A 24,369-nucleotide genomic window follows, 5' to 3' on the forward strand; every position below is an offset into this window, starting at 1 on the left:
GGTCAGCCAGCCTGGGGTGAGACCATCGGGGGGGGGGAGTGAGGGGTTCAGCTGGCCTGGGGCGAGACCATGCTGTGGGGGGGGGTGAGGGGTTCAGCTGGCCTGGGGCGAGACCATCCGGGGGGGGAGAGTGAGGGGCAATACTGGGCCATGGTGGGGATGGAGGGAGGGGGCACACCCAGCCCAGGGTGGTACTGTGTTGGTAGGGTTCATTGCCAGTGGTACAGGCAGCAGAGGGGTGATACCACACCATGGAGGGGAGTGGGCAGAGTGAGGGGCCTGGCAGCCTGGGATGATACCGCATCATGGCAGGGATGGTGGAAGGGGTGCAACCAACCGGGCTGATTCTGCAACATAAGGTGGGGGGGGGGGGCAGAGTGAGGGGCACGGCCGCCTGGGGTGATACCATGCCTGTAGGAGGGCTGATTAAGTGGAACAGCCAGCCCAGAGTGATAGGGAAGCAGAGCAAGGGGTGTGGCCATTTGAGGCAATACTGCACTTGCAAGTGGCGCTTGGGTGCTGGTAGCCCCCCTACCCCTCCTTGGGTTTTTCACTTTGCAGCCTGACTGTTGCATTGGCAGTTTTTTTCACAGGGCTTCATGCTGGTGGCGAGGCTGGCAGTTCAGGACTGTTGCCTGAGCTAACTTGACCCATGGGCAATGCAGAAAGTAGGTCTTACAGGCCACTGCTGTCATGACCAGGACACTGGGACTGGACTAGGAGGCCAATTTCCATCTTTGGGGTTCCCATCCACTGCCATACGCAAGTAGGGCTTTCTGTATGTCCCACATCCAGACCATTGCTCCTGCCTGACTCTTCCCTTTGTTGTAGATGGGGAGGAGTAAGCGGGTGGTGCAGTCAGCGGACAGAAGGACATGGCTGATGATGATGGAATGGAAGGAGCACATCTCCCATAGAGAGAGCCTCCTGCTGGCTGAATGGGCGCTGCCTAGTGGCAGCTGAAGCACTCACAGCACAGGATGAAGGGAAGCAGACAGCAAGCACAGGCCTACTATGAGGCCATAAAGCAGGAGCTAACAGCTCCATTGTGGGAGGGGTGGACTCCACAGGCATCATGCAACACCCGCAGGACAATATAATACACTGGGCCAATGGTCAACAGCCTCAGCAAGCAGAGGCTCATAGGGAGAAGGTAACAGAACCACAGCCTGTCAGCTGCTGCACTGTGAACTGCTCCATGCGATATGGTGAGGGGTGACCGTTCCAGGGAGGAGTCCAGCATCTGCCTCTGACAGGCAGTGCTGGTGCTACTTCCACACACTGTGGCACAGGGACTGTTCGGTTACTGATTAATGCACATGCAGCTAGCTTTGCTTTTAATTTATTGCTAGAAATAAAGGGCCTTTTCTGATCCTGTCTAACTCAGCTACTGGCTCCTGAGGAGAATCAGAGCTGCTCTACATTTTGGTCAATGCTTCAAACAAGTGTTTGGCAACACTGCACAAACTAAATGGGAAGGCAAGAGGATGCTCTAGTATTTTTAAGCCCCTCTGCTCACTCAAGTTTATTTTTATCTAGCAGTAATGCGAGTGCAGGTCTGGGAACACCATTTACTGCACTGCTTCTCAACCCTATTCCTCCCTCACAGGACCCCAACACTGCCTAAATCCCACAGTTCTTTGCAGCCCTTTGAGGGCTGAAACAAGAACTCACACGTGGCTTTTGCATTGGCAGACGTTTTGAGGGCTGGTGGATGTTGGGTAGGGACTAAGTTTGACACAAGGCAATAGTTGTGGGGCGTGCGAGGCTCAGGGCGGATTGCTGGTGTTGAGTGTTAGAGATTTACTGCATATATTGCTACTGATGTCAGGGAACTTAACAGAGGACACTGAAAACCTGGCCCACCTTTAAATATTTATTTAATTAAAAGAAAACACTTTAGATGAGAAACACCAGTTTGCCTGGAACACTCCCATCTTATGGCAGCAGCGGCTACCATATTAGGAACATTTATGAAAAACCTTAAAAGGAGCCCAAACAAGGGCTTGTTAAAGGCCAGTGCTCTGCACTGCCATACGGGAGGCATGCATTTCTTTTCCAAGCCCAGCCTATAGGCCTTTCAGTTATGGGCATGCCAAAGAGGTAGCATGCTCAGCCCTGGGAATTAGGAAGAGTACTGGACCAAACTTTTAAGACTCTGTCCTGGTGCTACTGAAATCAGTATGAGTTTTGCCATTGACTTGAATAGTAGTAGGATCAGGCCTTAGTCTTAACTGATCTGTCACATGCATATCTGGCAAGATGCAATTCCAGGGCAGTCCATGGACCAGGAACAGACGCTGCAGTAAAGAAGCAGTTAATCAGTGTTCAGAGGCACAGAGTCCCATTAATGACTCATTAATTTATGGAATTCTTTGCCACAGGAAGACAGGCGTTGAGGCCAAGTACTTAAGATTCAAAAAGGACTGGATATTTATATGGCTATCAAGAATATCCAGTTGTAATTAATGACAACATTTTTGGAAGGGATATTAGACTTCAGGCTTAAGGGATCAGTAGGACACCTAAGGTGCAGACAGGTTATTCCACATATGCCTACTTCAGGGTTCTTACGGCATCTTCTGTAGCATTTGGTTCTGGCCACTGTCTGAGAAAGGAGCCTGGGCTAGATGGACCACTGATGTTCCCAGTCTGGCCTCTTGGCCAAAGAATGGAGTTAGTGCCACATCAGGAAGCATGAAGGAGGGCAAAGAAGTCTCTTTAGAAAGCAGCAAAATATGCATGGCTAAACCCTAAAGGGTCTTTGTTAGAGAGCAATGGGAATAATCCTCTTCAGAAAGAATTACACAACTCCATGAAGCCTCATGACTGCATACCTTAGAGGTGTGCCTATATACTCTACCCACTTTACAAATGGGAGAGGTCACATGACTCACCCACGGCCTCACAGTGCATTGGTGGCAGAGACAGAATTAGAAACTAAGAGTTCCTTCCCGACAGCTTCATGCTCAGGTCACAGTGCTTGGAATTACAACTTGCCAATATGTAATTCTGCTGCTTTCCCCCCATTTCAGTGTTAGTCATTAGGACCAGGAACCAGTGAAGATCTAGACACTGCTCTTCCTAACCATGCCAGCAATGGAGTGTGCAAGCCTCAGTGTGGACTAAGAGAAAAACAAGAGACTTTTGGAATTCCTTCTTTTCCCACGTGAAAACCAAACTCCTTTTCCTTTACAGAGCACTCGCAAATCCTACAGCAGAAGCTCTGCAGACAACAGGCTGAGCCCCTCACTTGGAGGGAGTGTGCAAGCCTTTCTTCTGGAGCATCTCTTCCTCGCTAGCTTGCAGAGGAAAAGTGAACATAGATCTTCCCCAGGCCTGAAGCTCAAAGGTCCATTTATGTAGCTGGCCTGGGTGGTCACACCAGTCCTGTCAAAGGTCCTAAATGACAACACCTCAGGGCACTGCAGCTAACCCAGGTTTCTCCTCCCACATAGGCTTTGGGATGCAACAAGACTACAGAAGCAGGAAGGAGGCTGCAGGCTGTTTTAGCAACCCAGGATCAGATGCCAACCAGGGACCATGCTGTGGATTACACTGGGAGGAGGGACCTAATAGCATTCCCACAGACATCTCTCTCAGTATCAAACTGCCAGGAAATAGTATGAGCCAAGACCAAGCACCTTTGGATCTGCAGCCCATCATGGAAAATCACCACCATCTTTCAACCAGAAAGAGAGTCAAGTGTGCCACCCTCATGGAAACCAGACTCAGGTGACCAGAAGGAGCTAAAGGAGATGTGGTCCTCAGCCTGTCATGCAGGGCAGACTGGCATAATTTGTTCTTGGTTAACACATCTATGCCTCACTGGAAGTGCAGATGTTTCAGCTAGATTCCCGCACAGCTCAGACATTGGGACAAGAAAAAATAAACTAGAGAAGTTCTTGAATCATTCTGCTTCCAAGGGAGCCAAATTAAAAATCCCTCCCTCCCCACCATGGGCTCTGCACTCTGCCCTGGAATCTCAGCAGCAGGAGGACTGCTCTCTAGAAGCCCTATTCAGAACACTAGTTCCAGTGCTATGATTCCAGGCACTGCATTCCACTCTGTATTTTTTAGGTACAAACTGTGATAGCCACAGAGCTTTCAACTAGCAAAGCATGGATAAAACCAGACAGGAAGTAGGAGGGGGCCTATGCTTAACCTTAAAGACATATGAATTGCTGGAAGACCAGAGTGCAAAGCGAAGGAGAGTTTCTTCCTTGGGATGTTTCAAGACAGCAGCTGATGAGGCCTCACACTCCTGCCATGGGAATGAAGTGATCGGGGATCTTACTTTTGTAGATTTTTCTTGTTCATCTCCAAGAAAAGCACCCTGTCCAATCTTGTGCAGGTAAGATACCAATTGTCAAGGTTAGGTCTGAGGTCACAGTATATTTTTAGTGGGACACCAGGTAGTGTCAGGATAGAGAAGACAATGGACAGATCTGAATCTGTGAAAAGAGAAAGATGAGAAGACAACATGAGCTCATCCGTTTGGGGACACCTCAGCCAAAACTCTTGGAATGTTCACGCATCCCAAAACTGCAGGGAAATTGGCCATAACCCAACTGGAGTGTGGAGGCAATATAAGAAATGCTGACCCAGCTTGTGTGCTTGAGTTTTCTGCAGTCTGTAGGTATAAACAGGGCAAGCAGAATTTGTTTTGGAAGGAGGTACTCACCGGGTTGGATCTTGCTGCAAGCCAAACACTCCTGCCACACTCACAACATTATGTTTGTTCTCAGGGCCCCCATAACTCAGGGTGACCTGAAAAAGCAAACGTAAAGTCAGAACCTGCAACATAGCAGAGAGTGACTGAGTGGAAGAGGTCTTATGAGGAGAATCTAAAGGGAAAGAGACATCCTATGTGATCTGGGTGTCAGAAGTTACACATAAAAGGTGATAGTTCGCTTTGTCATAATGGTTAACTTAGGATAGAAGCCTTTTGAGAGAACTTGCTGACCATCCAAAGCAGAACAGGAAGAAGAAATCAAACAGAGTGAGGGAGACAAGAAAAGCTTAGATAAGCAGCCATGGTGGAGAAGATACCACCTAATCAACTTTACGTGTAATCTTTAGTGTGGCACCCATTACCATAATGTCTGAATGCCTAACAAAACAATAATAAATTCATCCTCACAGACACTCCTGTTAGATCAGTCATATTATCCTCATTTTACAGTGGGAAAATGAAGGCATGGAGAAGTTAAGTGACTTGCACAAGGTCACACTGCGAGTATGGCACAGCTGGCAACAGATCTCTGAAGCCTGAGTCCAGTGTCATAACAATAAAACCATTCTTCCATATGGAGGCTGCATTACATACTTCCTAAATCTAAAGCCTAAGAGTTCAGTTCTCTGATAATCTTTAGGAGCAACAAGATTTTCTGATTAGCTGTTAAAGTTAATCTCAGGAGAAAGGGCGATCACAAAGGGAGGGCCAGATTCACCACTGCTTACTTCTGGTGTGATTACACCAGATCTGAATGTGGCTCTGACAGTGCATTTTTATTGCCTAATAAAATTGTTAGAACAATTTGAATGGGTATTCTGTGGGTGGGAACCTGTGTTCTTGTTTAGGGTGTACGTAGATAAGCAGTGGAGGAATTTTAATTTGGGGCAGCTTTACAGCACCACCTATTGTCCATCAAAGAAGATGCTGCAGAAGTAATTATTTTTAAACAAACTTATGTATTTCAATACTCACAACCAATACTGAAGAAACTCTTTAGCACCTTAACACTTGATATGCAGACAAGTCACTCTCTTAAGAGATTCCATATAATTTAATAAATAATCAGACAGACATTTAATGATGTCCCCATTATTGGTATGAATTAAAGCAGGCTGAATCACTTTGCCAGGAAAAAATGCAAATCTCTTGCTTTCGTAGGTGTACTGTAATTTCATGTGCCTCAGGAATGGAAAGGAAGAAGACAGAGGTGGCAAGGTAACAGCATGGCTGGTGCTGGAAGGGACAGTCAGAACAAGGGAGAACTAAAGGTGACCCAGCTGGCCAGGACAGAAATGTGCCTGTTATCCAAATGCAGGAGGTGGACATGGGACTGCCCTGGTCAACTACATAAGCAGCTTGGAGTAATGGTGAAGTTACAGGCCTGATACCATCTGCCTTTCCTGAAAACCAGGGAGAAGGTAGCTGCACCTGCAGAGATGATTTCTTTTGATCAGACTGAGGAGTGTCTCAAAGGCCAGGGCCCGTTTTGAGCAAGGCACGAGGCTTCGCCTTACCTGCTGCAGCACTGACTCGCCTCGTAGTCTCTGTAGATTTTCCAGATGGGAATGGAACAAGGGGCTGTGCAGCAGCTTCACCTCCAGCATCCCCTCGATGATGTAACCAATGGTGCAGTCATCAGGAAGACGCACCCTCTCTGCAGTGCTGATGAAGTTACCCAAGCTGTCAGGAGAGAGGATGAAGTTGGAGAGTAAAATGCACCCTTAATCCTATCAAAGCCATGGGGTCTCTACTACTGAGGTGCATTTACCTGGCCCAGGGACTCATCTTCAGGGCAAGGCCTCTGCTGATACAGAACCCTGCTCCACCTGTGGCAAACCAGAACTTCACGGTTGTCTAGTGAACAGCAAAAGCAACAAGAAAAAAAAGAGACACTTGTTAATGATACTCAGCTTTTCCCATCTGCCTGGGTAGGGAAAAGGATCTTCTGCTCTGCAGCACATTGGACACATGATCTGAGCAAATATCTGGACTTTGGGCTACCCCTGCCTCTTTGAACTCCTGGAAGCTAGACATTGTCTCATCAGGCAACTCATCACCTTGCAGCTGCCACCACAGGGCCAGTGGAGCCTCAGTGAAACAGGGAGCATACAGGGAATGGAAAACCAGAGTCCCAGTGGAAAACTGAAGAAAAGCCCAACTCCCCTGTGCAACCCTCTGTATGGTCCTCTGCCCTCCAGAGTCATAGTCAGCCTGGAATAAGCTTCTCTGGGGAAATCAGAGGAGTCCTGCTAGAGTCAAGTGATTAAGGCTGAGGAGACTACTTAATCATGCAGGGTTTTTCATAACAGGCCAGTTCGGCTGGATGCATTGCCAGGGAATTTATCTGCTGGCCTGGCAACTTGGTACTTGCTCCTCAAGATAGAGATGCTCATGTATCTTGTGACTGAGACACACTGGGGCTCCAGGAAAATGATTGCTCAATACTAGAAGTGACCATTCCCAAACAAGTCACAGAGCGATTGTATAATCTTCTGAGGTTAGCGCAGGATGGCAGCAGATGAAGTACTGAAATGTTACTTTCTAGGCAGGAGAGCCTGACATTCAGAGGACTCTACAGTTTTGACAGGCCTTTTTCTGCCTATGCTGATTGGCTGTCTGCTCTGGCTCTCTCCCTCCCCCCTTCTCCTCCCTTAATCTCCTCATATTAGCTTCATACCACAGTTGTGCCTCTTACCCTCTTCTCCCCTGACCTGTTCCCTTCCTTTTCCCTGCCCTTCAATATTCCCACTCCCTTCACTTTTATTTCCTTTTCACAGGTCCCCTCCTCACTACCTCCCCCCAAAAAGCCATTGAACTGACATGATGTTTGCTGCCACCACGTTGTTCACTTTACTTCTGTGTTCTACCCCTTCCCCACCCTGTCTGTCTCGTCTGTTTTGACTGTAAGTTCTTTGGGGGTGGGGGCTGGCTACTACTGCTGTGTTTGTACAGTGCGTAGCACAACGGAGTCCTATTCTTGGTATTTAGGCATTACTGTAAAAATGTGATTAATAATCATGAGTAAAAGAGGATCAAAATGAAGGCTCCCAGAACTGAATGGCAATAACTGCAGAAACTGACCTGGCTCTGAGGGGTGCTAAGGGAGCATTCCTCACACCCAAATGTTGAAGTAGGGAGAGCCTGTTCTCCCGCAGCTACCCATGAAGGGACAAGAATCCCTGTTCAGCTCATAAGACCATTTGTAAATTGCAAATTAACTCAGAGGTTTTTTGTACATGGGATCTTGTGAACTGTTCACCTTCATAAAAGCTCAGAGGCTCGGGGAGGGGGGCAGAAGGGACAGTTACAGAGCATGCTTACTGATTCATCATTCCGGACATGGTCAGCTGCCTCAATGGGGTGGTCCAGGCTTGGCCTCCCCACATATACATCCTGGCTATGTGAGAAGGCAGACAAGAGGCGCAGGAGATTCTGTGGATTCACATAGTTGTCATCATCCACATGGCAAAACCATCTGCAGACAAAGCAGGCCAGACACAATCATACAGCCGAGGCACTCAGGAAACGATGTAAAGTTTCTATGTACTGAGTTCTCTACAGTGAAGATCTTAGTCTCTCAGATTTGGGGCAAAGTAACTGGAAAAAAGAGGCCCTCAAACTGAAAACACAGGAGTTACAAGCCAAAGCTGTCAATACTTCTCAACTCTAGGAGAGAGGCTGAAGTCAGTAGGCCGCTTGTGAGCTCTTCCTCCCTATAGCCTTTCACCTGACTCTTGTCTACAAGTGCTTCTCTTTCTGCTGCTACACTTTCTCTATGCTCATCACCACCACCCTCTGGGATCACAGCCTGGATCATGCTCACTCATTACTGGAACTAGAAAGGAGAATGTTAGGACCTCCCTGGGACTCAGAATTGGAGTGAACAAAGTAACAGTTGGAACAATGAGTCTCACATACTTTCTCCCAGATTCGAGGAATTTATCGTATTCCACAGACATCTTGCAGCAGAGTGCCTGGCGGGTGTGAACAGCAGAGCAGTTGGTGTTGATCATGTGATCTCCTACAGAAATGAAGGTCAAAATGGTCAAGGTTGGGGTGAATGCATAATCTGGGAGAGAGAGCATGTGCACCTCTGGAGCATGAACCTGAAGCATGGTCATGGTTCACATGCAATGCACATGTAGAGAGCGGCATGTAGGGTGAGTGGTGCTTGCAGAGTGAGCATGTAGCACATAGGGTGAAGAGCATGTGAATATGGAGCCAGACAGCAGGGAAGATGAGTCATGTACAGGGACAGTGCACAAGGGGGATCGTGTACATTAACCCTCAAACAGCTACACTGAAACTTACAAACAGAAAGAAAAAAAGTAAATGTGACAATTAACCCAGTGAATGATGTTGATGAAGGTCCTACAAATCCAAATTAGGAAAGAAGGAAACAGCATTTTCCCCCTCTGAGCTTCCAGCTCCCTTTCACCAATCACATGCACAGCACAGAATGAGCCCCTCGAGGGAGAGGATTGCAGCAAGTCAGCATCCATAGTCAGAGGAGCAAGTGTGCATTTGAACTACACGGCTTACCTGCTCTTAGGCGCAGTTCATGGTCTTCCCAATCTGTGAATATAAACGTCTGTGGGAGACACAAAGACATTAAGAAAAAAGGGGCTTCCCTTTCCAAAGATTTCAGAAATGGACCAATTAATTTTAGCTTCACTCAGTCCCCAATTAGAATTGCTAGTAATTTATCTAGTTATGTTTCAGTGGCCATTGTGAAAAGAACTGGTATTAACTTAGTCTGTTGCCTATTGGATTGGTTTCTACATCAGAAAAACCACCAACACATTCAGTATTGACTGGATCCCTCACTGGCAATTTTAGGAGAACATCCAAGACAGAATAAATATATAGATAAACTAGGAAAGTACAATTTAGATGGGGCTACTATAAGGTGGGTGCATAACTGGCTGGATAACCGTACTCAGAGAGTAGTTATTAATGGCTCCCAATCCTGCTGGAAAGGTATAACAAGTGGGGTTTCGCAGGGGTCTGTTTTGGGACCGGCTCTGTTCAATATCTTCATCAACGATTTAGATGTTGGCATAGAAAGTACGCTTATTAAGTTTGCAGACGATACCAAACTGGGAGGGATTGCAACTGCTTTGGAGGACAGGGTCAAAATTCAAAATGATCTGGACAAGTTGGAGAAGTGGTCTGAGGTAAACAGGATGAAGTTCAATAAAGATAAATGCAAAGTGCTCCACTTAGGAAGGGCTCCACTTAGGAAGGAACAGTCAGTTTCACACATACAGAATGGGAAGGGACTGTCTAGGAAGGAGTATGGCAGAAAGAGATCTAGGGGTCATAGTGGACCACAAGCTTAATATGAGTCAACAGTGTGATACTGTTGCAAAAAAAGCAAACATGATTCTGGGATGCATTAACAGGTGTGTTGTAAACAAGACACGAGAAGTCATTCTTCCGCTTTACTCTGTGCTGGTTAGGCCTCAACTGGAGTATTGTGTCCAGTTCTGGGCACCGCATTTCAAGAAAGATGTGGAGAAATTGGAGAGGGTCCAGAGAAGAGCAACAAGAATGATTAAAGGTCTTGAGAACATGACCTATGAAGGAAGGCTGAAACAATTGTGTTTGTTTAGTTTGGAAAAGAGAAGACTCAGAGGGGGCATGATAGCAGTTTTCAGGTATCTAAAAGGGTGTCATCAGGAGGAGGGAGAAAACTTGTTCACGTTAGCCTCCAATGATAGAACAAGAAGCAATGGGCTTAAACTGCAGCAAGGGAGATTTAGGTTGGACATTAGGAAAAAGTTCCTAACTATCAGGGTAGTTAAACACTGGAATAGATTGCCTAGGGAAGTTGTGGAATCTACATCTCTGGAGATATTTAAGAGTAGATTAGATAAATGTCTATTAGGGATGGTCTAGACAGTATTTGGTCCTGCCATGAGGGCAGGGGACTGGACTCGATGACCTCTCGAGGTCCCTTCTAGTCCTAGAGTCTATGAGTTTCTTCCTCTGCAATTTCCTCTTTCACCCCATCCTAAAAGATAGCACACTCGCTTGGCTGGATATTGCCCCAGATAGTCAATGGGCTTAGAGGAATCAACAGAATTCTGGGAAGAATGAAATTTAAGGGGAAAAAAAGATCCAGTTGGTAGCAATATCCTGCCCCAGACAGGTGGAGAAGATTCATAACATCTGGATAGGATTTTGTTAATCTCCACAAATGCATTGAAACTTCTACATTAAGGGACAGCATACAAAGATCCAGTCACTGTACTGAAGAGCATATCATCTGAAAGCATTGGCTCAGACACATCAACACTAGCATCAGGAATTGTGGATGACTATGCAATGGCTCCCTCCATTATACTAAGCTTGGCACATTTTCTCCAGCTGCAGCATCTCTCTGGACCTGCAGCCTTTTATTTTAAGTGAATTTAGAGATGTTATTTTACACCACTGTGGATTCAGCTCTGGTTGCTAGTTTCAAGCTCAACAGAGTCTGCCTTGCAAGGTTATAATTATCCAAGCATAAATCAATCCCAGGAACACTCCTGCACAAGTTACAGACCCAGGCCGCAAGAAGACAGATTGTGCATCCAGACTAATGTTCTACCACCCAGTAGCAGCTCATCTTAGGCTTTTGGTCAGATGGACTATTTACAGCAACTCAGTTCCTAATCTTGCAGGAAGAACATGTTTAATGAACTGGTAAGGAATACACAGAGTGAAATTGCAGCATGACCATGGAGGGCATTGGGATTATGGCAGATCTTGAACCTGCAGTCACAGAGGGAGGGGCTCCCACTATAACTGTCCTATCCCTGTGAGGAAGATCTCTCACCTGTCTTTTGGCCTGCGAAATCCAGGTTTCGAAGAGCAAGTCCAGCCTACTTTTATGATACTTTCTTGTAGTTTTCACAGCAATAAAAATATCCTGCAGCTCCAGATTCTCCTTAATGAAATCATCTGCAGGTCCACGGTGGTCCTTCAACATAGTTTGAAGAGGACTGGTGGGGCTCCAATCCTGCTCCTCAAGTTTCAGGCTGGATCCCCCAGCCCGTAGGCTGTAATCCCCCCATTTTTCTACAGTTTCATCTTTCACACTGTGTGTAATATCAGTTTCTTCACTGTCCAAATGGCCTGTTGAGCTGGGCTCTGCCTGCGGGTGGTGGAACTCACTTTTGCAGGAAGCATTAAAAGGAGGTGGTGGACGGGGTTGTGGATAGCCCCTGTGTCTCCAGGTAGTCTGGAATTTGGGGATTAGCAAGAGAAGGAAAGCACAGAAGGTCACAGACAGCAGGAAGCAGATTTTACTGAGACCAATGCAGGAAAGTGTCATTCTTCAGCCCCCAGGGCTCCTGCCATGTTGTACAGTTGGGACATTCCGTCACATAGAATGGATCCCAGCTCTGCAGGAGAAAACAGGAGAGGTTGAGGGCTGTGTGGGACAGACTTGCATCACAGTCTTGCTATATTTTGCAGAGCTAGGTGTGTTCTATGCCTGGAACATCTGCTTGGCTCTGTCCCACGAAACCTCACTTTCCTCTTTTACATCCTACCTCAAAACACTTCTTTTTCCCTAACCACCCTTTCCCCAGTGCACATACATTGCTGTCCCTACTCACCATAGCCCTAGCACCACCCCAGTTATACTAACACCAAAACCTACTCTCAGTTATACGTATTGCTATATTGATAATGGTATCTCTGTCACTCTGACCTTGTTTCAAGTCCCTTGCTTGCTGCTACAACAGTAGACAATTAATTGTGTTTTGGGGGTTTGTATCAAGTTATTATTCACTTCCACTGTAACAGCTATCATTAAAAACTTAACTTTTTATTAAACACACAGAAAAAGAAAAAACAGTCAAAGCATTTGAAATTTAAGGAGTTAAGTAAAATCTGTATTTAAAGAACTTCACTTATTCTCTTTCTGTGTATAGTTTAAAAGGGGGGAAGTCCCTGTTTGATCATCTTTTTAAGTGGTATTAAAGATGATTTTAACTGTCCCTGTTGGGGACAAGTGAAAAAAAAATCAGTTTAGACTGTCTTGACTTGTTCATAGTCAAACATTTTAAGGCCAGAAGGAGCCATTATAATCCTCTGAGTCTAGTTTGATCTGCACAACATAGGCAAAAAAACCACACCTACTAATTTCTGCATCAAGATCATAGCTTTTATTTGAGTCATAGCACATGTTTCAGAAAGACATCCAGTCTTCACTTAAAGTTGTTGCTGTTTCCTTCAGGACAAAACACACAAGAAGGGAGAAAGAAAAACTAGCAAAGGTAGAAAGTGCAGCTTCTATTTCAGTGGAGTTTTTTGTTTGTAAATCAGTTGCTGGAAAGTTATAGTCACAGCGTACTGTCTTATTAGACTGTCAGATTTAGCAAACTTTTACTAGTTGGGCTAAGAACATTGTTTACAGTTTGCCTTTTCATTGCAGCGGTGTTGCAAAAGATGGATTTATCTTGGCTGGCTAAACCTGACTCTTATTAGACAGAAGACCAAAAGGAAATGATAGGAAAGAAAAAAGATGAAGAAGGAAGATGTCACCCAAGAGATGGTGTGGCAACAAGCAGTTCTGTTTCACATCCCATGTGGAGTTCAGGTTTCAGCAGAACCAGATGTAGGTGCTGATGTCACTGATTTCCTCTTTTTCAAGGTATATGTTATAGCCCGAAGCAGGTGGCAACAGCCATGACTGTAAACCTTGCTCTTCACCTGCAAGCTGTTCCAGCCACAGGTTCCTAAACAAGTTGTCAAGTGACCCCTAGAAAAGCATCATCCAGAAAGGGTGCAGCAACCTTTCCTCATTAAAATTACCCAGTTAAAACATATTTACAGTGATTCCAACTATAAACTGTTTTCCTCATGTTTCCTTCTATTTCTAGACTACTTCAGCTGGTTGTTATGCCAACTTGAGACCTCCCCAAAAGTGTCAACCCCCCCCCCCCATTAAACACATTCAGGCTGTGTCAGTCTTTTTGTTTCACTTTTTGCTTGATCTATAAATATTACAGAAGAGTCTGAGCTGGACTCATTTTACCTTTCATCTGTTTGGGTGGCCTGGGACACTGACCTCGGGACAAGCGTCTTCTGCTCTGGGGTCAGATCTGTGTCTCTGAGAACCCGTGGGCTCCTCGGGGCTGCAGCTGCAGCCTTGGCCTGTGCATTACAGGGCGCTCCCCGTGCTCTTGCTGTCCAGGATGGGCACAGGAAGCACCCAGACCGATAGAACATGGAACAATGATGCAGGTCACCCTCGGTGCTCTGGGGAAGGTGCTGTGGGCTCAGGGGGCACTGCACGTGGGGTGGGGAATGTCTCAGGGGGCATTTCACATGGGGGATTGCGTGGGGTGGGGGATGACCTGGGCTCGGGGGGCACTGCACGTGGGCTGGGGTGGGGTATGTCCCTGGGGGGCACTGCACAAGGGGATCACGCGGGGTGGGGGATAGCCTGGACGTGGGCGGCACTGCACGTGGGGTGCGGGATGTCACGGGGGGCACTGCACATGGGGTGGGGAATGACCTGGGCGTGGGGGGGCACTGCACACGTGGGTCTCGTGGGTACCCAGGAGGGCGCTGCAGGCTTGCAGGTACCAGGAGAGTCCCTCACCTCCGATGGTCACTCTGGGCCAGACCGTGGCTTCTCCCCGCGGCGCCCTCGGGGGTGCGGGTCGCTTCCCTTACCCCCGCCGGTCGGCTCAGAGTCCGATACCTCCCGAGCGGCAGAGGGGCCGCGGGCCCTTTAAGGGCTTCACCTGCCAGAGCCCACGGCCGGGCTGTGTGACCCGGAAGTGAAAGTTAACCGGAAGGCACGGAGCAGGAGGTGATCCGGAAGTGAAGGCTGTGGGGGAGGATGCCGCTGCCCGTCCAGGTCTTTAATTTACAGGTAAAAAGTCTCCCGCGGGCCGGGCCGGGGTTGCGGGCGCCGCGTTGCCGGACGCTCGCTGGCTTGTGGCTCGGCCCCGGCCCCGGCCCCCGCGCGGCGGAGCCGGTTTCATGTCCCTCCGGGGTCCGCTCCGAGCCCCCGGCTTGGCAGCGGGGCGGCCCGCGGGTCCGCGCTGGCTGCTGTGATCGGGACCCGGGGCTGGCAGCTCCCGGGGCTCTGCGCAAGAGGCGGCTGACGGCCTCGGGCTTTTCCCGGTGTTTCGTTCTCACGGGGCCCAGCTGCTCCCGGGCGCAGCTTCCAGGGGCTCTGGTCGGGGCGGCTCTGCCATAATCCGGAGCTGTTTGGGCCGACTGGGGCGGTGTTTGTTTCACTGTGCACACTGGATTGCGGGCTCTCTTTAGCCCTGCCTCTGTGTGCGTAGCCTTGGCCTGTTGAAAACGGTGTTTTGTAGTATTATCTGTAGCTGTTTATGCCTCATGCTTTTTCCTTTACAACGTATAGCTGCTGACTTCTAAGCTCCCTAAACAAAATTAGTTGCAGAATATTCTGGTGCTATTCTAGTGACTTTATATACTGGGGTGGCCAAACTTACTGATCCTCCAAACCACATATGACAATCCTCAGACGTTTGAGAGCTGGGGCTTGGGGCTTCATCCCCGTGGGAGCTGACTGTCCCAGCAGCTTCAGTCCCACTCCTGTTGAAGCCCCTTGCCCCAGCAGGTGTGCCATATGGGGCAGAAACCCTGAGACTCCCTTCTCCCCTGGGAAGAAGCCCCTACTCTACCACTCTGCTGCAAGGCAGAGGTCCTTAGCTCCCCTTCTGCCAGTCTGGTTGGTGGAGAATGGGGGGCGGGGGGGGGAGGAATTGCACTTTAATGGTAAAAGCCACATGTGGCTCCTGAGCCACAGTTTGTCCTCCCCTATTATATACTACAATAGCTACTGCTGGCTCCACTCTGCAACATACCATGTACATTACAATAGCTACTGGTTACTTTATTCTACTTCTTGAGAACTATGCTTTAGCTACTTTTATTTTATTGGGCTGTGATGTTAAACTTCTCCTGTCTGCTGATCTTTCTATAGGAGTTGTACATACCTGCCAACAGAGCTGGACCAGGTGTTTTGAAACAACTGGTTAGCAGAAAATTCAGGGAGATTAATCTAGTTTGCTTATACCACTCATTACATGAACAACATGCAAACAAATATGTTGAAGGAAGGGACAGTATTCCCAATAATTATAGCAGTTTTGCTGGGCTGCTTTCAGATCTATTTGTTTCTAAAGCAATATTCACTGTGTGCCAGTTACATGTAAGTTCTTGAGGTGAGCGAGTGTGGCCCAGTAAATCAGCAGGTAGAGAGGAGGTGAAGGCTTTCAGGGAAGAGGTAAGAATGTAAAAACCTATAAGCCACTGTTCAAACCCCAAAGGGAGTAGGAATGCTAAGCATAGGAATGTCAGGGGACTGCCCTGTGAATCCCTCCACAAGTTAACTGTCTTTCTTCCCTTTAGCAGCCGGCAAGTTCTGTGTCAGGGAGAGGGGGTGCAGAGAGTCAGGACAGGATGAGGGATAGCTCAGCTTCTTCATCAGTGACAGATCTGTACTGCACACCCCACAGCAGTAGGTCAGACCTCTTCCTTCCGAGTACAGCAGGAGACTTCAGCTTGAGTGCCAGCTTGTCAGCTTGTACACTGCTTAATGAGGTACCTTAACAAAGAGGGCACTCATGTGGGTTCAGAAAAACTTGGGGAGTGAGTGAGCGTGAATTGAGTTTTAACTACTCTGTGACAGTGAATGTTTGTGCAAAAACTGACTACCTGAAAAATGAATAACCAATTTGAGAACAACTGATTGTGTGCATTCTCTTCAGAATCCTAATTCAAAGTTACTGTGGTGAAGGCATTTTTCCTTGTCTTGGGGGTGGAAGCTGAGGGTTTGGGGAGAAGAATCTCATGGGTGAGGGTGATGCAGGATATTGCCCCTTATAGTGATGGAAGAGGACTGTTCCTGTTCTGTATCTGGGCTTTTCCCAGCTGGATTTGTACATTATTGTTGTCCTGAGCACTGGTGTATATAATCACTGACAGTGTCTCTCTCCAGAGAGAGAATAACAAACTATGGCAACTGGAAAACACTCCTCTGTATACTTATCTTGGCTTGCTTTTACTTTGGGCCTTGACAGAGTTCACTTAAATCTTCTCCTCACTCAAGTCATGTCAGCATTGTGTACTTCGGAGTTGTGCAATATGTGAGGGCAAATGGGGTGGGGGAGGGGGAGGGAGCCAGTGGGTTCTCTGTTTTAGAACTAGGAATTCTGGAACTTCCATGACCCCTCTCAAAAAAATTTCACTTTTTACCCTTGGTTCCTGGGGGAGAGCAGAGTCTATGAAAATATGGGATAAATTTCTAATCAGGTCAGATTATTGGGAAGAAAAGATGGTGGTACGCTAAACTCTGCCCATGTAAATCATCAGAATGAGACATTACTTGCAGTAGATTGTGCATGTTTGTTTGTTTGCTGGAAGCTGGAAATCGGCGACAGAGGATGGATCACTTGATGATCATCTGTTCCGTTCGTTGTCTCAGGGGCACCTGGTGTTGGCCACTGTTGGCAGACAGGATACTGGGTTAGATGGACCTTTGGTCTGACCCAGTGTTCCTGTCTTTATGTAGAATCCTATTCTCAGTGCTTTTTGCTTTTGCTGGCCTCCTTGAGCTTGGGTCTCCCAGGTGAAGCTTGAATATGACCCTGGGGTAGGGGAATATAGTGTTTATCTCTGAAGCATTATCGACTTATGGAGTCAAAGGGTCATTGCTTGCAATACATTCTCCACATCTTTGACTCTTTCCAGTCCAAGGGCTTGTCTGCACAGGGAAATTTACAAATAGAACTATAGTGATATAATTATACCACTGTATAGCTACACCAGTATAACACCTCAGCTGGGCACACTTATTCCAGAATAAGCATGCCTTTTTCCAGTATAGTTTGTTGTTTTCAAAGTGACATGCTATGCTGGAAAAAGGCACTCTTGTTCCAGAATAAATTTGCACACAGGTCATTATAACTATATAGCAGTAAATTTCCCTGTGTAGACAAGCCTTTGCCTGAAGCATGTGTTAATTCTTCATAGAGATGAATGGGGCAGTTCACACCTCCCACAGCTACTGTTCTAGGTTTTCTGCAGACCCTGTCTACAGCTTACTTTGTTCATGGTTTTTATGATTTTTTTTTTCCTGAACAGGTTTTTTGTTGTGGGTTTTTTGTTTTTAAATAAGATCCCAGAGAGAAAGGTATTAGTTTCAGAGAGTTGCAGGTGTGGTGTATAGGTGCGCATTGGGTATTTCCAAGCGCCACTTGTAGTGCTGTCCCTCAGCTGATGACCTGCCTGACCCTGCTCAGAAAAGATGTTTTTTGGAATATGCCATGCATCTCTATGATGCTGTGACATGTTTAGAAGATATTCTCATGCTCCTGCATTTTCTTGCTTGAAAAGCCACTGAAGGAGGAAAGAGTTGTGCGTGAATGGTAGTGAGCAGCTCACTCAGGAGGAGCCTTTCATTCTGAGGAATGGGATTGTGTGGGAGGTAGGATCCTAAAGAGAAGATTTGTCAAGAGCAGTGTCTTCATTTCTCCATTACATGTGTGTTTAAATGGAGTCTGTCTTGATTGTGAGCCCATCTTTCAGCAAGCTGTTTCCTGTGCGGATGTAGAAGAACCATATCTGACCCCATATTTGCTGTCGCAGGGTGCAGTGGAGCCTATGCAGATTGACGTAGACCCACAAGAGGATCAGCAGAATGCACCTGATATCAACTATGTGGTGGAAAACCCAACTCTGGTATGTACTGATTGAGAGGCAGAGAGATGTTTGTGCTTGGCCTCTCCCCTTGAAGACTCTCTAGAGTACTCCACTCTCACTTCCCGCCTGTAAATATTTACACAGCAGTCTGACAGCAGCTCCTGTGTGGGAGGTGATAGAGTAACAATGAGCTCTCCCATAGCCTCTTTTCCTGTGCTAATCTTCCTTGCATTTCCTGGGGCAGGGCTAAAAGTCGTCATACTGATAGTGCGTTATATATAGCCTTGATGTAACTTCTGTTCTGAGATGGCTTAGTGCAGGTGTCTCACAACAAATTTTTGATGGCCTCAGAGTGCAGTTGCCAACTCTTGCTAGTGGCTGTTCTGACAAACTTTCCTGAAAGACTTCAGGGAAAACAGATATGATCATATACATGTCCAAATCATTGTCATTTATTAATGTAGGATTTTTTCAGACTCAATAATTAAAAGAACGTACAGTTGTATTTTGGTGCCCTTGGCCCCTGCTGCCTTTCCCCATCCCCCATTGCGTCTCCCCCATCGCCCCAAGCGTCCTTCCATAGCCTCTCATCCCGCTCCTTGCCTCTTTACCACTGGACCCTGTAAGGTTGGCCCTGCTGAAGCCCAACTGCTGTGGACTGAAGCCAAGAGCTGGAACCCCACAGCTGGATTCAGGGTGTGGGGGGCTGAAGCCCTGAAGCTGGAGGGGGGCTGAAGCAAGAGCCTCACAGCTGGGGGAGGAGGATTAAGCCCACCCCCAGAACCCCATGGCTGAAGGTGTATGTGTAGCTGAAGTTGGGGAGGGAGGGCTGAAGCCTGCCCCTGAGCACTGTAGGGAGGAGGCACTGCTTTGCCGTCTTCCCCATCTCTGCCCAGGAGACTGTTGGGGCCACAGGAAAACCGCTGGTAGCCACAGTGGCTTCATTTGAGAAACGCTGGCTTAGTGCATCCCTCTGATACCAGTAGGTGAATCTGCCTTTTTTCTCAGGCTTACGCTTTACTCTGAGGAGTTTATAGCCATGTTTCTTTAAGGGTATAATTATAATGGGGTTTTTATTCTTGAGTCTCAGCTGGGAAGCTTGAGACTCATCTGGAATTGTCAAAGCTAAAGAGTTTGGAAGGGCTGCAGTCTCCGCATGTCAGAAGGCAGAACATTCTGATCCTGTACCATTTCCGGTAGAGCCTTCAACAGCCACTCCTCTTTTTTTCCGAGATACTGACCAACTTCAGTGTATTTTATTAACTTTGCAAGGATGGTGGATAAGGCCCAGCCCCTGCAGAGGATACAAATAAGCAGTCAAAATATAATATTAAAAAAAATGAAGGTTGCAAAGTCAAGCATTCCAAAGTTAGAAAATGGCATTAAAATGGCATCAAGCATTCCAAACAAAAATGGCATTAAAAGAACACTATTAAGGTTGCGAAGTCAAGCACTCAGACATCCGGAAATGCCAAAATTAAGGTTGTCCTTATGAGTGTGCGTTACGGTAGTCTTTAATTACATGATCACATCCAATTTTTCACACGGGGCCCCAGCCTCATTCAAGGCACAAAATGAATAGTGCTCACTTAATGAACAACTATTCATTATTTTGTTTCTTCCTCGTTCTTCAGTGTGTGGCCCCAATGCTTATTGTCTGCCGACTGTTCAAACTCTGCTCTGAAGACAGAATTATTAATTTCCTCATGAATTTGGTATTATCACTCCAGTACTGGAGTGCTTCAGAAATGTTTTTTTCAACACCTGTGAGATGAGGGGGTAGTTGTATTGTCATTTTATAGATAGGGAACAGAGACGGACATGTTTGACCTTAATCTCTCTATTAACTTTGAGTTCCCAATTTGAGAGATCTAGGACCTGATTTTTCAGTGTATGTAGCATTATATGGTGCTTCATATGTTCAAAGCACGTCACCCATTGGTTTCAGTTGCAGATGTGATTGCTCAGCTCTTCTGCAAAATCAGACCAAGACTGGCATCTATAAAACAGTTACTAGCCAGCTGTGAAAAGTTTGCTTTAAGTGACTTTCCTGGCATCACATAGGCTGTCTGGCAAAGAGGTACTGATAGAATGCAGTTCTCCAGGGCAGCATTCAGCTGTCTTAACCATGAGACCATCCTTTTCTTCCTGCAGTCCCCTGATGTGTTCATCACCCTTCTTCCATTAGCTATGGGCAGGCTTAGACCCTGTTTTCCCAGAAGTGTCCTAGGTACAGGTCTTTCAATGTGGCCTGGGTCCACTGGCCCCTCCCACTCAGTTGAGGGAGGGCTTTTAGCTGTCCTGGCAACCACAAGTACTACTTCCAACTTATGCAGCAAGTGAAGTGGGAGTCATCTTACACAATCTAGAGCAGATTCATCCTGTGCATTTATTAGGCAGGGGTCCTGTTGCGGGGGGGGGGGGGGGGGGGGGGGGAGAGGACACAGATGTGATTGTGTAATTAAGACGGTCATAACTAATAAACACAAGGGAAACCTTAATTTTGACATTTCTGGATGTTTGAGTGCTTGACTTGGCAATCTTATGTGTGGTAACATTGACACCCACACAGGTAATCAGATGATTTGAACCTTTAGCGGTAATGGAGTAACAGATAGCAGTAGTAGGTTGTCCTACTCTATATGTATCCTCACTAGAACGCAGTGCAACACACTTTGGCAATGGGTTTCACAGATAATTGCAGACGGTGACAGAATGATGGGTTCAATTCCAGGCTCGGGGGGGGGGGGGAGTGTGCTCCAGGAGTCAAAGACCTTTCTGCTTGTTCTACTGCTGGCTTGACCCTTTCAGCCCTGTCCCAGTCTTGTTTCTTCCCCAAGTCCCATTCTCTTCACTGGTCCTAGGCAATGCCAGTCTTTAGTCCTCAGGCTTCTTCTCTCTGTCCCAGTTCTCCTCTACATACTGGTTCCTTGTCAAACCTCTCTCAGTTGATTCCCAGTTCCTTAGCGCTGCCATCCCTAACCATCTGCTCATTTCCCTCCTTGGCTCCCAGGCCCCCTCCCCTCCTGGCTCTTGTCCCCTCCTCATTTTTTGGTTCAGGCAGCTTTCAACTGCCTGGGTGTCTGCAGAGGGAGCACTGAAAGCATAAGGAGAGAGAGTTTCTCTGCATTTCTCTTCTAGTGCCTGAACCCAGACTTGAACTCTACCTGCCCTGCAGTATCCAGAGCTGCAGCTGTTTCAGGGGAAGTGTGAGGCTGGACCCCATATTCTTCATACAAATATTGTTATAATATGAATGGCATAACTAAGATACGTTTTATGCGAGAGAGGTCTTGTGAGATCATTGGGAAGGTTATGGTTTACTGAATATGATTACCCTATTTGTATGCATGTATCATTGCTATATCTGAAGTTAGGAATATAAGCTCTGTATCAATTGCAAAAGTGTTTGCCTACTGTCTGGTGAGCATTTCCCAGATGCAATCAGGCTCATTGGGCCATGAGGAAAGACCATGCAATGGGTTTTTGAAGATGCTGGTCTCCCATATTCCTGGAGTTCTTTCCTGTGGACATTACAAATAAACCTTGTCTCATGGTTGCTTTGACACGTCAAGGTCATGTGAACATGTCCCCTGGGACAAGACATCATCTCATGGACTTATAGATTTTAAGGTCAGAAGGGACCATTATGATCATCTAGTCTGACCTCCTGCACAATGCAGGCCACAGAATCTCACCCACCCACTCCTGTAACAAACCCCTAACCTATGTCTAAGTTATTAAAGTCCTCAAATTGTGGTTTGAAGACCTCAAGCTGCAGAGAATCCTCCAGCAAGTGACCCTGGTACTTTTCCACTGAAGGGGGATGGGGATCCGACTGTATGTAAATCCTGTTTAAGGCTGAGAAATGAGTTGTCAAGGTTTCTTTCCTCACTCAGAACTTTAGGGTACAAATGTGGGGACCTGCATGAACACTTCTAAGCCTAATTACTAGCTTAGATCTGGTAACCCTGCCACCACCCAGAATTACGGTGTCTGGGGCACTCTCTGTTTCCCCCGGGTTGCCTTGAGGGACTTCACCAATTCCCTGGTGAACACAGATCCAAACCCCTTGGATCTTAAAACAAGGAAAAATCAATCAGGTTCTTAAAAAGAAAGCTTTTAATTAAAGAAAGAAAAGGTAAAAATTAGCTCTTTAAAATCAGGATGGAAAATGCTTTACAGGGTAATCAGATTCCTATAGACCAGATGGATACCCCCCCTAGCCTTAGGTTCAAAGTTACAGCAAACAGAGGTAAAATCCTTTCAGCAAAAAAGAAACATTTACAAGTTGAGAAAACAAACATAAGACTAACACGCCTTGCCTGGCTAATTACTTACAAGTTCGAAACATGAGAGACTGATTCAGAAAGATTTGGAGAGCCTGGATTGATGTCCTGTCCCTCTCAGCCCCGAGAGTGAACAACCACAACACAAAGAGCACAAACAAAGACTTCCCTCCACCAAGATTTGAAAGTATCTTGTCCCCCTATTGGTCCTCTGGTCAGGTGTCAGCCAGGTTTACTGAGCTTCTTAACCCTTTACGGGTAAGAGACATTAACCCTTAACTATCTGTTTATGACATGAGTCAGTCAATGTCTCTGGTCCTTCACTGAATCCCCGCCCAGGATGACTACTGGAAATACTTAAGACTGATCTGGGGAGAAGGACTGGGACCCAGGTTGAGAAAGGTCAGACTGGGAAGGGTATAGCTGAACATTTAAGCTGCAGGCAATGCAGCTTATTTTCAAGAAATGCTGCAATCTGCATGACACAACATTTAGGGTGAGAAATTACTATTTGTCGCCAATTTCTTTAATGTATGAATAAAGTCTAGTTTGTGTGTTTTGTTTTATTTGCTCAGTTATCTGCTTTGATCTGTTTGCTATCCCTTATCACTTAAAATCTGTATTTTGTAGTTAAACTTTTCTTTGTTTTCTATAAACCAGTTTGTACAATTCATATCTGGAGCGGGGTGTGGGGGGGCAGGGAGCTGTGCATATCTCCCTTCACAGTGAGAGAGCTGGTGATTTTTATGAGCTTGCACTGTACAAATCTCTCTCTACAGTGCAAGACAGTATTATTTTGGGTTTGCACCCCAAAGGAGGTGTGTACGTGAGTGCTGGGTAAATGGCTGAGCTGAATCCTCCCACATGGAGGTGATTTCAGTCTGTCTCTGCAGCTGGGTATGGCCTTACCTCTGTGTGTGTGCTAGAGAAGACCTGAAGGCCTGGCCCAGCAAGGACAGGGTGAGGAAGCCCAGGTTGGAATGGGTGGGCTCAGTGGGACTCCAGTATATCAGATGGCATCATGGACTGGGGATCCTGCTCAGTCTTGGGCTAAAGCATACTCAGTGTAGGCAGACTGTTTGGGGAAAATAGCTGTGAAGTTCTGGCAAGTCTTCTGAGCATGTGCAAACTGTGACCTCTCCCCCCACCCTCCAAAAAAGGGGGCTCAAATTCTAGCCAAATTTGGGCACACTTTCAGAAGTACACCTCTACCCCCATAGAATGTGACCCAATATAACACAAATTCGGATATAACATGGTAAAGCAGCGGGGAGCCCCAGGCCCTTTAAAGTGCCACCTGAACCCCGCTGCTTTACCGTGTTATATTCAAATTTGTGTGGAGCCCCAGGCCCTTTAAATCACTGCCTAAGCCCAGCTGCCAGAGCTCCAGCGGTGATTTAAAGAGACGGAGGCTCCCCACAGCAGCTGGAGCCCTGGGCCCTTTAAATCCCTGCCGAGGCTCCGGCAGCTGGGCTCGGGCCGGGATTTAAAGGGCAGAGGCTCTAGCCGCTGTGGGGAGCCCCAGGACCTTTAAATCCCCACTGAAGCCCCGCTGCCAGAGCTCTGGCTGGGATTTAAAGGGCCCAGGGCTCCCCACAGCAGCTGGAGCTCAGGCCTCGGGCGGGGATTTAAAGGGCCAGACACTCCAGCTGCTGCGGG

General features: G+C 47.0%; 2 protein-coding genes and 2 long non-coding RNA genes across 10 annotated transcripts in view; 3 read left to right on the forward strand and 1 right to left on the reverse strand.

Annotated features, from left to right (window-relative positions):
- Nucleotides 1-389: 389 nt before the first annotated feature.
- Nucleotides 390-6,246, forward strand: LOC127032687 (uncharacterized). The gene is made up of 3 exons (XR_007768861.1): nt 390-1,153; nt 3,036-4,354; nt 5,897-6,246. It is a non-coding gene; the product is annotated as an uncharacterized LOC127032687 (long non-coding RNA).
- On the reverse strand, nt 1,863-14,502 carry RFNG (RFNG O-fucosylpeptide 3-beta-N-acetylglucosaminyltransferase). 3 transcript variants are annotated; one of them, XM_050920003.1, is made up of 9 exons: nt 14,414-14,502; nt 11,562-12,129; nt 9,281-9,329; nt 8,657-8,759; nt 8,060-8,213; nt 6,507-6,592; nt 6,253-6,418; nt 4,685-4,770; nt 1,863-4,454 (listed from the first exon to the last, which is right to left on the reverse strand). In XM_050920003.1, exons 2-9 carry the CDS (start codon nt 12,057-12,059, stop codon nt 4,388-4,390), a joined length of 1,209 nt encoding a protein of 402 aa, XP_050775960.1. In that variant the 5' UTR covers nt 12,060-12,129; nt 14,414-14,502; the 3' UTR covers nt 1,863-4,387. The 3 variants fall into 3 exon arrangements, with proteins under 3 accessions (XP_050775960.1, XP_050775961.1, XP_050775962.1); XM_050920004.1 differs by lacking the exon at nt 14,414-14,502 and adding an exon at nt 13,277-13,364; XM_050920005.1 differs by lacking the exon at nt 14,414-14,502 and having other exon boundaries at nt 9,281-9,313; nt 11,562-11,649.
- Nucleotides 6,599-13,665, forward strand: LOC127032693 (uncharacterized). The gene is made up of 2 exons (XR_007768870.1): nt 6,599-7,235; nt 13,167-13,665. It is a non-coding gene; the product is annotated as an uncharacterized LOC127032693 (long non-coding RNA).
- A 26-nt stretch (nt 14,503-14,528) lies between the features above and the next one.
- GPS1 (G protein pathway suppressor 1) overlaps nt 14,529-24,369 on the forward strand; it is a 41,742-nt gene continuing 31,901 nt past the window's right edge. For 2 of the 5 annotated variants that reach the window (XR_007768858.1, XM_050919967.1), the window contains exons 1-2: nt 16,143-16,321; nt 18,368-18,460. Coding sequence is in view for 4 of the 5 variants with exons in the window: in XM_050919967.1 (XP_050775924.1) it covers nt 16,181-16,321; nt 18,368-18,460 (234 nt within the window). In the remaining variant the exon portion in view is untranslated. Of the gene's footprint in view, nt 14,616-16,142; nt 16,322-18,367; nt 18,461-23,603; nt 23,671-24,369 lie in introns of those variants that run through there. The other 3 variants (XM_050919968.1, XM_050919966.1, XM_050919969.1) reach the window with 3 other exon arrangements.

Source organism: Gopherus flavomarginatus, chromosome 12 (assembly GCF_025201925.1).
Source record: "Gopherus flavomarginatus isolate rGopFla2 chromosome 12, rGopFla2.mat.asm, whole genome shotgun sequence".
NCBI lineage: Eukaryota > Metazoa > Chordata > Testudines > Testudinidae > Gopherus > Gopherus flavomarginatus.

Bases quoted from the DNA above. Each gene is read 5' to 3' on its own strand.
- RFNG (XM_050920003.1), bottom strand. From the start codon at position 12,059: ATGACACTTTCCTGCATTGGTCTCAGTAAAATCTGCTTCCTGCTGTCT. The intron at 9,330-11,561 runs GTGAGAGATCTT...TGTCTCCCACAG, and splicing joins TTTCGCAGGCCAAAAGACAG to ACGTTTATATTCACAGATTG. The intron at 6,593-8,059 runs GTAAGCATGCTC...GCTGTTCACTAG, and splicing joins ATGTCCGGAATGATGAATCA to ACAACCGTGAAGTTCTGGTT.